This window comes from Callorhinus ursinus, unplaced genomic scaffold (genome assembly GCF_003265705.2).
Source record: "Callorhinus ursinus isolate GAN/ISIS: 27379988/994484 unplaced genomic scaffold, GSC_fseal_2.0 scaffold4, whole genome shotgun sequence".
Classification (NCBI taxonomy): Eukaryota; Metazoa; Chordata; class Mammalia; order Carnivora; family Otariidae; genus Callorhinus; species Callorhinus ursinus.
In genome coordinates, this window is record NW_027397066.1 from 20,281,751 (window position 1) to 20,293,888 (window position 12,138).

At 39.2% G+C, this 12,138-nt stretch overlaps 1 protein-coding gene across 3 annotated transcripts in view; it reads left to right on the forward strand.

Annotated features, from left to right (window-relative positions):
• ANAPC4 (anaphase promoting complex subunit 4) overlaps positions 1-12,138 on the forward strand; it is a 36,703-nt gene that overhangs the window by 4,537 nt on the left and 20,028 nt on the right. For all 3 annotated transcript variants that reach the window (XM_073891494.1, XM_025887276.2, XM_073891493.1), the window contains exons 4-16: positions 290-422; positions 3,029-3,103; positions 3,236-3,262; positions 3,355-3,399; positions 4,060-4,144; positions 4,819-4,923; positions 6,780-6,863; positions 7,968-8,054; positions 8,475-8,539; positions 9,244-9,286; positions 9,401-9,477; positions 11,325-11,425; positions 11,506-11,557. In XM_073891494.1, coding sequence (XP_073747595.1) covers positions 290-422; positions 3,029-3,103; positions 3,236-3,262; positions 3,355-3,399; positions 4,060-4,144; positions 4,819-4,923; positions 6,780-6,863; positions 7,968-8,054; positions 8,475-8,539; positions 9,244-9,286; positions 9,401-9,477; positions 11,325-11,425; positions 11,506-11,557 — 979 coding nt within the window. The remainder of the gene's footprint in view (positions 1-289; positions 423-3,028; positions 3,104-3,235; positions 3,263-3,354; positions 3,400-4,059; positions 4,145-4,818; positions 4,924-6,779; positions 6,864-7,967; positions 8,055-8,474; positions 8,540-9,243; positions 9,287-9,400; positions 9,478-11,324; positions 11,426-11,505; positions 11,558-12,138) is intronic.

The following is a 12,138-nucleotide window of genomic DNA, read 5'->3' on the forward strand; positions in this document are numbered from 1 at the left end:
CTTCTGCTTGGAAGCAGGGCCCCAGTCCAGAGGCTTTGATGTGGGAGATGTGTAAGACATTAAGGGCAGTACACGAGAAAGTAGTCGGTCACTCATGAGAGTTTGAGCCTTTGAAAATAAGCTTAGATGACAGCATAACTGCATGTAAAGATAGCTTTCCATTTTTAAAAATATTATTTAAAGGAAGGATTTTTGGGTTAAATAATTTCTATGATGATGATGCATTTAAAATGGTGAAACGGGGCAAGAAGTGAAATAGCCATTTCGTTTTCATCGTCTCTTGTTTCAGTTTTGGCCTTTGCTCTTGCGGACACCAAGAAAATCGTTCTGTGCGATGTAGAGAAACCTGAAAGCTTGCACTCCTTCTCTGTGGAGGCCCCGGTGTCTTGTATGCATTGGATGGAAGTGACGGCAGAAAGCAGGTAGAGGACGGAGTAGGGGGACGACTCCAGCAGCCGCCGTGGGGCAGCTGTGCGCCTGCCGGGATTAAAACGCACTCTTGGGAGGATCTGAGTGCTGAGCATGGGCAGGCTGCATTTAACTTTGGGTTTTCGGTTTATATGCCTGAAGGGCTAAGATTTTTCTTTGCTTTTTATTTTTAGTAGTTAATATCAGTGCTTTGTACTTTCTTCTTTCTTTTTTTAACTTAAATTTTAGGTAGTTAGTGCAATATTGGTTTCTGGAGTAGAATTCAGTGATTCATCACTTACATACAACACCCAGTGCTCATCACAAGTGCGCTCCTTCATGTCCATCACCCATTAACCCATCCCCCACCCACCTCCCTCCATCAGCCCTCGAATCTTTATGGCTTGTTTCCCTCTCTCCCTTTTTTCTTTCTCCCCCTTCCCGTGTGTTCATGTTTTCTTTCTTAATTCCACGTTATGAGTGAAATTCTATGGTAGTGATTTGTACTTGCAAGTAATAGAAATTAAAATTACTGATTAGCAAATTGAGGTTCTTTGTTCCTTTTTGCCACCCATTTCTTTCAGAGCTTGGGCGTTTTTTTGCATCTTCAAAATATCCTCAGAGTACAAAAAGTGCTAAGTTGAGCACTCTGGGGTGTTTTGTTTTGTTTGTTTAAAGATTTTATTTATTTGAGAGAGAGAGTGAGCATGAGCAGAGGGAGGTGCTGAGGGAGATGGAGAAGCAGACTCCCCGCTGAGCAGGGAGCCCGGTGTAGGGATGTGGGGCTCCATCCCGGTACCCTGGGATCATGACCTGAGTTGAAGGCAGATGCTTAACTGACTGAGCCACCCAGGTGCTCCTGAGTGCTTTGTTTTTATGCTGAATGAGTTCTTTCTGTGTCTGTGGTCTTGATAGTTTCCTGGTCTCATGAAAGTAACTTTGCCTAGTCTACATTCAAGTCATATACCAGGTTTGCAGTCAAGATGGCCTAAAGAATAAATGGGTTTACCTAATAGTGAAAATAAAAGTTTTTTTTTTTTTTTTTTTTAGGAAATGTGATAATTTTCTTACCAATAGTCTTTCCTTTCTTTTTTTTTTTTTTTAAAGATTTTATTTATTTATTTGACAGAGAGAAACACACAGCGAGACAGGGAACACAAGCAGGGGGAGTGGGAGAGGGAGAAGCAGGCTTCCCGCCGAGCAGGGAGCCCGATGCAGGGCTTGATCCCAGGATCCTGGGATCATGACCTGAGCTAAAGGCAGACGCTTAGTGACTGAGCCACCCGGGCGCCCCAGTTTTTCCTTTCTAATAAACTTTTAATTCAATTTCAAATTAACTAGAGGGGAAGTCTATAAAAAATTGAATAATAAGGATCTCACCTGGTGTTTGAAATTCATTATAGATAAAACATTTATCTATAGTTAATGCATCATCAAATAATCCAGGGTTGCAAATGGTCATGTGAATTTATCAACGCTTAGAGGAGCAGAGTATACCATGTCATTTCTGTCCCATTCAAGTTACCTGCTAAGTGTATCCCTAACATACTTTCTACTAATAGTTTAGAAGTATAATGTAGAGATTCCAGGATCTCTCAGGACACCAAGTTTGTGTTAAAGTGGGAAAAAAATGCGTGCCAAGTCACCTTTTCACTCATTTATTACCACCCTTATTTTGAGGTAGAATTGAGAAAAGGGAATAAGCAAGACTATTTCAAAATGCGTGGTGTCGTCTTAGATACCTGCTGGATTGTCAAATCCCCAAATGTGTATAAGCCATAGAACCCACAGTTAAATAAGATAATTACCGCAGTGTTCTTTAAAACCCATTCATCCTTGGTACTCATATGTATTTAGATGGTTCTTAGATGAGAGTTAAAAAAATCATAAATTCTTGGGACGCCTGTGTGGCTCAGTCAGTTAAGCATCTGCCTTCAGCTCAGGTCATGATGCTGGGGTCCAGGGATCAAGCCCCATGTCGGGCTTCTTGCTCAGCGAGGAGTCTGTTTTTCCCTTTTCCTCTGCCCCTCCTCCTGCTCATGCTCTCTCTCTCTCTCTTGCTTGCTTTCTCTCAAATAAATAAAATCTTAAAAAAAAAAAAAAAATCCTGGGCACCTGGGTGGCTCAGTTGGTTAAGCGACTGCCTTCAGCTCAGGTCATGATCCTGGAGTCCCGGGATCGAGTCCCGCATCGGGCTCCCTGCTTGGCAGGGAGTCTGCTTCTCCCTCTGACCCTCTTCCCTCTCGTGCTCTCTCTCTCTCATTCTCTCTCTCTCAAATAAATAAATAAAATCTTTAAAAAAAAATCCTAAATTCTTAGTATCTAATACTGAGTACATAGAGAAAATTATTTATTAATATTTATTCCTCTAAGTGTGAAGTGGCTGGGTTCCCCCCCGCCCCAGAAACAAGGCCCCTTGTAAATGAAGAATTTCCTATTTTTTTGTTTGTTGTTTGTGATTATTACACTTTATAATAGTAAAATATGTGTGGCATCTGTTTACTTGGTAATGTATATAATATGTAAAACTGGGCAGTTTTTAAAAAAAGTACTTTTTAATGGAAAGACAAGTAAAATCTTTGGTGTTTTAGTAATGCTTCTTCTTGGCTTTTCTTTTCAGTGTTCTAACATCCTTTTATAATGCTGAGGATGAATCAAATCTTCTCTTACCTAAACTACCTACCCTGCCTAAAAAGTAAGTATCAGAGTTTAATTTCATTGGAATCCATCTTTTGCAGATTTCTCTTTCAACACTGTGATGATTTTCTCATGCGTTTTTAAAAATATATTTCTATCGCTTTTTACACTAGTCTCTGTTTTTCTCTAGTTACAGCAACACCTCAAAAATTTTTAGGTAAGATATGCCTTTTTTGTTTTCAAGTAAAATAATCTTTTATTAGTTGAAAGATGTAGTTGAAAGGTAACCCAATTATTTTTATATTTTAGTGAAGAAAATTCTGATGAAATTATTAAGCTTTTGGGAGACGTCAGGTAAAGTTTGCAAATATCTTAAATAACAAGTCTAATTTCTTAAAGTTGGTGTTTGATATTTGAGACAAGAGTTCCGAGTTTCAAGGGCAGTTCCTTTATGTGTCATGTTATTTCCCTGCTGACAAACACCACTGAACAATATACAGACATTAGTGTCTGTTATTTACTTGTTTGTATTGTGTGGTCTTTGATTGTGTCACGTTCAATAATACTATAATGTACCTTTGTTTATTTTAATAAGTAAAGGAGGTTAGATGTTACTAGAGTTTCTAAAATTAAAATTAAATATTTCAAGTTTTTTAAGCCTTTTTAATACATTTAGCATCAGAGCCGTGAAACAACTAATGGCACTTTCTATTAGATGGAAAAAGGATTGTGTTGTTATTGAGAGTATATAAATACAGTAGTTGTTAAAATACTATAGTCTTATTTTACTATAAACCGATGTTTTTTAGGCTAGAGCAAATTTATGTTCCTTTGAAAAAAGGAAGAAGCCCAGTGTAATTGAATATTGAGTATTGGTGAATTTGTTTGGGGTTTCAGTTTCCCCGCAGGGAAGCCTTAGCATGCAGATTATCTGAGAGCAAGAACAATTTATATCTTGGTTTAAGAACTCGGTCTTCTCTGATGTCCTTAGCTTGTTACATTCCTTTTAATTAGGCTTAATATTCTTGTCCTCGGAGGAAGCTCTGGATTTATTGAGCTTTATGCGTATGGAATGTTCAAAATTGCTCGAGTCACGGGGGTAAGTTTTCCTTTAAAATTTTCCACATCATTTCTCTTAGAATATACCACCTAGAATATACCAGCTAACTGATTTATGGAAAAAAATTAAAACACGGGTATTTTTCTCAGTTTCAGTTACTGGAGTTATTCATTTTTAAATGTTAAGAGGATAATTTTATTACTAAGATAAAATAGTGGTGATAGGGTATCTATGAAGATCAGGTACTATTAGTGGAATTAGTCAACTTTTTCTTAACAAAAAGATTGACATGATACACTTGATTACGATTCAATGGTTTTCTAGTCTGTAGTCAGGGCTAGAGCTACGGTTTGTGACTGGAATGTGACGAACATCATGAGGAGCGATCTTCTACTTAGGACCAGATCTGTGCTGGTTGCTAAGTCTCGGTCTTCTCCACAGCTTTTCCGTCCTATTCTTGCCATTTCTGAGGAGAAGAGGATGTATTGTAGGCTCTCCAGCCCTTGATTTGGACCCCCGATGGAAGGGTGTGTGTCCATGAGGGGTGTGGACTGGGGGGAACAAACACCTTCCCTCCTGCACATGCGTGGAAGGCATCAGGCATGTGTGTTTCTGCTTTAGAGAGTTCCATGAGTTTCTGTTGCCTATATTATAAGCAGGTGCAGACTAGCAATAATACTAAATGGACCAGGGGATTTGACTCTTTTTTACAGATCGTTGGTACTTGTCTTGCATTGTGTTTATCCAGTGATTTGAAATCATTGTCAGTGGTCACAGAGGTTTCTGCTGGCGGTGCTTCGGAGGTCTCATACTTCCAGGTAAGTGTGGAAATCTGGTAGCAGCAGACAGTAAATTCATTTTTTAAAGTTGTTATTAAAACAAAGCAAGGAAAAAAAAACCACCTTGGAGCTTCTAAATCTCATATATAGAATCTTACTCTAGTGAACACTTTATTATTCCCAGGGCCCAGTATAGTTTTCATAAAAACAGTGTTTTGATAGTTTATTAATGACCATGTTAATTGGTTGCTATACCAGTTTATCTTTGTGCCAAGTATTCTTTTTTTTTAAGATTTATTTATGTATTTGAGAGAGACAGTGTGAGCAGGGGGAGGGGGAGAGGGAGACAGAGTGAGAATCCCAAGCAGATTCTGTTCTGAGTGCAGAGCCTGTCATAGGGCTCCATCTCACCACCCATGAGACCATGAGGGGTTGGACGCTTAACTAAGCCACCTGGGCACTCCTCTATCAGGTGTGTTCTTAGGACTGTGATCCTAAAAATAATAAAAGCTAATATTTATCTGTTGTTTAATATGTGCCAAGTACTGAGTGATTCAGTATAATTCATTTGAATCCTCACAGCAATCTAATAGGTGGGTCCTGTTATTATTCCTATTTTATAGATAAGTAGAAACGGCAGAACTTGCTCGGTATCACTCATATGGAAGTGATGCTGGGCAGTGTGGCTCCAGAGTCAGTGCTCTTCACCAACACATTCCCTCTTGTGTAAGATGGTCAGTTAATGTTGGGAAAAAGTGGGACGCCTGGGTGGCTCAGTCTGTTAAGCGTCTGCCTTCGGCTCAGGTCATGATCCCAGGGTCCTGGGATGGAGCCCCGCATCGGGCTCCCTGCTCAGCGGGGAGCCTGCTTCTCCCTCTCCCTCTGCCTGCCTGCCTGTCTGCCTACTGGTGATCTCTCTCTCTCTTTCTGTCGAATAAATAAATAAAATCTTAAAAAAAAAAAAAGTTGGAAAAAACCTTTTGCACTGTTTATATTGTAGATTGTGGAAACTGTGTGGGCTCCTTACAGTACTTAGATTGTGGCCTTGCCTTTAGGAAAGTCTTCCTTAGATTTTTTTTTTTTAAGGTTTTATTTTTAAGTAATCTCTACACCCAACATAGGGCTCAAACTCACAACCCCAGGATCAAGAGTTGCACTCCACCAGCTGAGCAAGCTAGGCGCCCCTTCCCTAGATTTTCATGCCAAATAACCCAGCCGCTTAGCTTAAGGATGCATGAATTCTCAAAAGTAGAACAAAAAGATGCAGGATACACTGTGTATGATGCTTTCCAGTATTCATTGTTGTATTCAGAGCATCAGGGAACCCTCGACTTCCTGATTCCCCAGAATAGTTGGTCATATTTACTCTTCATCTTAAGGTTCTGTGAAAATATTTCTAGGATTACATTTGATGCTGTAATAAAATGATACACTATTTCTTTGAAGTTTGTAATGGATATTTTTTTAAATAACAGCTTTATTAAGATATAATTCTTATACCATTATAATGGATATTTAGCTTGTGTTTGTCAGTAGCTTATAGTTCTTTAAAAACTTTTTATGTATATTTGTAATCATTTTTTAAATTTCTCATAATAGTGTTACAAAATAGATTATTTATCTAGCTATGGAGATGGCATTGCTAACCTAGAGAGGTGTGACCTGCGCACACGTAAACATGGCAGATTAGAAAATCCTAAAGTTCTGTTCTTTTAGTCTCGAAAGTACTAGTCTCAAAGGTAGCAGAATTCAGACGTAGTCTTTCTGATACATACTTAGACCTTGACTCTTCTAAATTGTAGGATTTTTTTTTTTTTTTTTTTTTTTTAGCTGGGACTGATTTATCTTTAAAAGAAGTGTGTGTGGTTGTAACTCACTTTATTTTGATTTTACAGCTTGAGACCAATCTGTTGTACTCTTTCTTACCTGAAGTAACTCGGATGGCTAGAAAGTTTACTCACATTTCAGCGCTTTTACAGGTATTTATTTGTAGCTTGTTTTATGTGAATATTTACTCTTAAGTTTCTAACAGTCTATAAATAAAACACTTGCAAATTTTATTCTGTAAAGCTAACTGTGGTATAAAGTGTCTATTCTCATAATCTTATAATGTCCATTAACAAGAAAAAGGAATTTAATTGAAAATCTATTCCCACCAGAAAAGAAAAAAGTAGTTTAAATCTTTTAAAAATAATCCCCTAAGTGAAATAACATTTTGGAATTTGAAAAGGCTTACTGCAAATCAAGCATTATGGGAAACAGCTATTATATCAGTTCACTCTTGTACATAAAAACCCACCCCAAATTAGCCATGGTTCTGTAGGTCAGTGTCTTAGCCCACAGTTTGGGCTGGGCCAGCTAGAAGGTTCTGTTGATCCGGGCCAGCTTCAGCTCTTCGCAGGCCGGCCTGGTCCTGTGTCAGTGGCCAGCTGGCTGGTCTGAGTGTCTCTTAGCCGCGGTGGCTCCACATGTGCCATCTCCCAGCAGGCTAGCCCAGGCTCGTTCCTGAAGTGGCGGCCACAGCAGGGGTGTCAAGAGTGCAAGGGGGAATGTGCAGAGCCTTTGGAGGCCTTGGACTCGGTATCCCTTCTGCTGTGTGTCGGTCATGGCAAGACTCAAGGCCAGCCCAGATTCAGGGACTAGGGAGATGGAGTCTGCATCTGGATAGAGGAGCTACAAAGAATTGCGGCTGTTCTTTTTCAGTCTGCCACAGCCCCTGACTTACTTGATGTCAAAGATTTCTGCACATCGGTGTCTTTTTAAGGATTCTGTTTGAAAATTGAATAGCTGACTCAACCAGCATTTTGACAGTTCGTGTACATGAAACATACATATAAAAAGCTGGAGGATGTCTGTTTTACCAGATAAAAACTTCATTTCTGAATGTTTGATAGTTAAGTGGTTATCAGGCATTAGCTGTGGTCTTCTCTTTCACAGGGTGAGTTAAAAATGATTGAAAGTAAATTCTGGATTTCTTTGAGATAGTTGGCAGGAAGAAGCATGTATTACTTAGCAAATTGATTTATGTAGTTTTTTTTTTTAACTATTCTGATAGCTATTTTTTTCCCCCTTCTTGTTAACAGTATATAAATTTGTCACTAACGTGTATGTGTGAAGCCTGGGAAGAAATACTGATGCAGATGGATTCTCGTCTCACCAAGTTTGTGCAGGTAATGTTTGTGAGGTTTCCCCTGGAAGGAGTGAAAGCGGGTGCGCTGTCCTCATTGACTTTCCTAGCTACCTGACGGATACTGGTTGGGTTTGTAAAAGTTGAAGGTCAAGCTTTCAGATGGCTGGGTCTGATCGCACACTGTTTCCCCAGAGAGAAAGGGCCCTCCTCGCATTGGAACAACCTAGGTGAGGATGGGTCTGTGAACTGCAGCAGGTGGGGCGTGGAGAGTCAGGACGGGCTTTGGAAGAGCTGAGTGGCTACTCTCCACGAACCGATAGTCAGATAATCAGTTTAAATCAGGATTTGAAGGAAGCATAAGGAAAAGGAAGGGAGTCATGCTCCTATAGTTTTAATTTTGAATTATACATATGGTTATAATTTCAAAAATATATATCATGATGTTATCCATTTTGTCTAGGAGAAGAGCACAACCACTTCTGTGCAAGATGAATTCATGCACTTGCTGTTATGGGGAAAAGCAAGGTAGTAAACTCATATTAGGTGCTCTTGCTTTTTCTTCTTTTTTACAGTAGTTTTTTATTTTGAAAGGAATTCATATTCATTGTAAAAAAAATAGAAAATTCTGGTACATAATAAAAATAGTATCTATTTTTCTAGATTTTCTATGCATTTTTTGTAAATGTAATCATTTTCTGTGTCTATAATACATATATGTATTTCTAGATGTGTAAAAAAATTTATTTTTTTATGGTCCCGTCAGTCTTTTCCTTTATGGTATCTGCCTTAGCATTATTCTTAAAAAAGACTTTTCCCATCTTAGGAGTATTCAAAAGATTGTGTTTTCTTCTAGAGTTTTTTTAGAGTTTATGTTTTATTCCATCTACATGTTCCAGATGTGATTTATTTGGTTATATGCTATGGAAGACTAACTTCTTTTTTTCTGAAGGTTTAGATAATTGCCCAGCATAATTTATTGAGTATTACACTTTCTCCTTATGGATCTGAAATGCCATTTTAGCATTCAGTACATCTTAAATATACTTCAGTCTGTTTCTGGACTTGACTTTTCCTGTTTTCTGTCCCTTTGTGACTACAACAGTTTTAATTTTTGTTGGGCTATTTCTTTTTATTTTGCTTAAAAATGTTGTTTTTACTTTTAAAAGTTTTAAGTGCTGCATTCGCATTTTGAATAGAGAAGACTAAAAATACTTTCTTTTTCATTGCAGTGCTGAACTTCAGACCCTCTTAATGAACCAGTTAACAGTAAAGGTGCAGCTAAAATATCTCTGTCTTTAAATGGCTTATGTGCACATTCTTGATTTTTTTTAGAGCAGCACACAATATCTTACTTATATGCTAAACATATTTTTTTCTCTTACTTAGGGCTTAAAGAAGCTTGGCCAGTCTATAGAGTCATCATATTCTAGTATACAAAAATTGGTTATAAGTCATTTACAGAGGTATGAAGGTGATGTTGAATCTTTGGTATTGTGTCTACATGTACTTAGTGTCAGTGTTTCTTCTTCAGCTGGCATTCTCTTTTTTTGAGACTTTTGGCACTTGAGGGGAATCTTGGAGTGCCCAAGATATAAAGAGTCAGTAATGGTAAATCTTGAAATAATTTTCAAGCATCTGTTCACCGGGTTAGGCTCTCTATCTGGGCTTTTTTCCCCAGCCAGACAACCATGAGGTATATTTTGAAAAGGCATATACCTTTTTTTGTTTGTTGTTTGTTTGTTTGTTTGTTTTTTAAAGATTTTATTTATTTGAGAGAGAATGAGAGCACGAGAGGGAAGAGGGTCAGAGGGAGAAGCAGACCCCCTGCTGAGCAGGGAGCCCGATGTGGGACTCAATCCTGGGACTCCAGGATCATGACCTGAGCCGAAGGCAGTCGCTTAACCAACTGAGCCACCCAGGCGCCCCTTTTTGTTTGTTTTTTAAGATTTTATTTATTTGTCAGAGAGAGCGCACAAGTAGGGGAGCGGCAGGGAGAGGGAGAAGCAGGCTCCCTGCTGAGCAAGGAGCCCAATGCGGGACTCGATCTCAGGACCCTGGGATCGTGATCTGAGCTGAAGGCAGATGCTTAACCAGCTGAGCCACTCGGGCATCCCCATATACCCTTTTTTGAGCAGAGAAATGATATTTATCATTTTACAATGTACAAAGCATGTTAGTGTGTTTTTGCATTTAACACTTTGGCAAGGTGTTGATTATGATTATCCTCCTTTTACACAAGAAGAAACTGAAACCCATACTGGCCTGAAGTTCTGTCACTGCCAAACTCTGTCTCTGATCTATAGGTCTCTTGCTATTTCTATCCACAGCTCCCTCAGTGAAGCAGTTTGCATGTGGCTGCTCAGAGTTTGACTTAAATTTTGATAAATCCCTTTATGCTGAGTTCCCTAGCCCTTACTACATCACCTCACCCTTGGGTCACTGCAGTGCCCTTTGGCCTGGTTTCTAGTCCACAAATATATATGTGCCCCTCAAATGTATTCCCCACAGCAGATCTGATCATGTTACTCTTACTTAAAAACTTCCAGGGCCTTCCTCTTGCTCTCAGGACCAAGACCTTTGCATGGCCTTTAACACACCTGCCTCTCTGCTTCGTGCACACTGGTGGGCTTACCAGACTTGACATTTTTTTCTTTCTACTCAGGGCTTTTGTGCATCTGTCTGGCCTTCTGGAACACTGCCACCTTGCTCTTCACTTGAACCCTTTAACTCAAATCTCACTTGCTCTGAGAGGCCTTCCCCAATTCCCCGGATTAGGTCAGGTTATTCCATTACACCTGCACTCGTGTGCATTTCCTTCTAGGCATTTATGATAGTTGGAATGATATACTGTCTGATGTGGTTATGAGTGTTCCCCCCCGCCCCATGAGACTGTTAGTGCCGTAAGGATCCTTTCGCTTTGTTCACTGTTGTGTCCGCAGTATGTAGCACAGTGCTGACTTAAAGCTAGAGCTTAATACATGTTTGTTGAATGTTAAATACATAGCTTTTGGGTAAATAAGATGACCATATGACTGTCTTCAAAGTGCCAGGGCTAACTGTAGAACATAATGTGATCTTGTAAGATTAAATCTTACGGTCCTGTATTTCTCTCATTTGTCCAGATGGCCAAATGGTTCTGTTACAGCTTTTAGAGAAAATTTTGAGAAATGATCATTTCTCATAGAAAGAAAATTAAAGTTATTTTCATTTTTTTATTTCTGAAAATTTGGAAATATTTAGGCGAGGTAGTAGCTGTCTGCCACCTTGATGATGGTAATGATAATAACTTATTTCTGCTCTGTTTTGATAGTGGCTCCGAGTCTTTATTATACCATTTGAGTGAACTGAAAGGAATGGCTTCATGGAAGCAAAAATATGAACCTCTTGGACTAGATGCTGCAGGAATTGAAGGTAGTAATTTAATTTTTTAATAGAATACATTAAACACACTTTACTTACTAGAAAAATGATATTTATTTATTTCTCTTTAGATGCTATTACTGCTGTGGGTTCTTTCATACTCAAGGCAAATGAACTTCTTCAGTAAGTACTGGGGATATCTGGAATCATTGACCTGAGAATATTTTATTCTCATAAACAAGAACCCAGCAAATTGTCATGATTTTCTTAAAATGGGTTTTATACGCTTTTATCAAAGTTATTGCCTTTACGTGATTAAAACAAGCCAATAACACAGCCATCTTATCAGTTAGAGCAGTGTTATACTCTCCCCCGCCCCCCACCCTCACTCCAGTCCCCTCTCCAGGAGGAGTCCTTTTAACTCCTGTAACTGTTTCTGTTTTTAGTTCTTCTGCAGCTTACCTCCAAACTTCTGAGTTGTGTAACTGTAGTGCATTTCTTTTATTTATCCAGTTTTAGAAATTCTTCTTCTGTGTTTGTTTTTCCTAGACTTTGTTTTCTTCTTTCTGCCTTTATCACACCCTTAGATTCTCCCCCTGTCTGCAGGGCAGGATCACGCCCTGGGGCCCCCTCAGTCCCTGATGGCTCCTCTGGCCTCCCCCCCCACCCCCACCCCGGCAGCCCTCAGGCAGGCACTTGGGTGCTTTCTCTTAGGTCCGGACTTCATGATCTCCTTTGCTTCATGCTTCCTTTAATCACTTTGT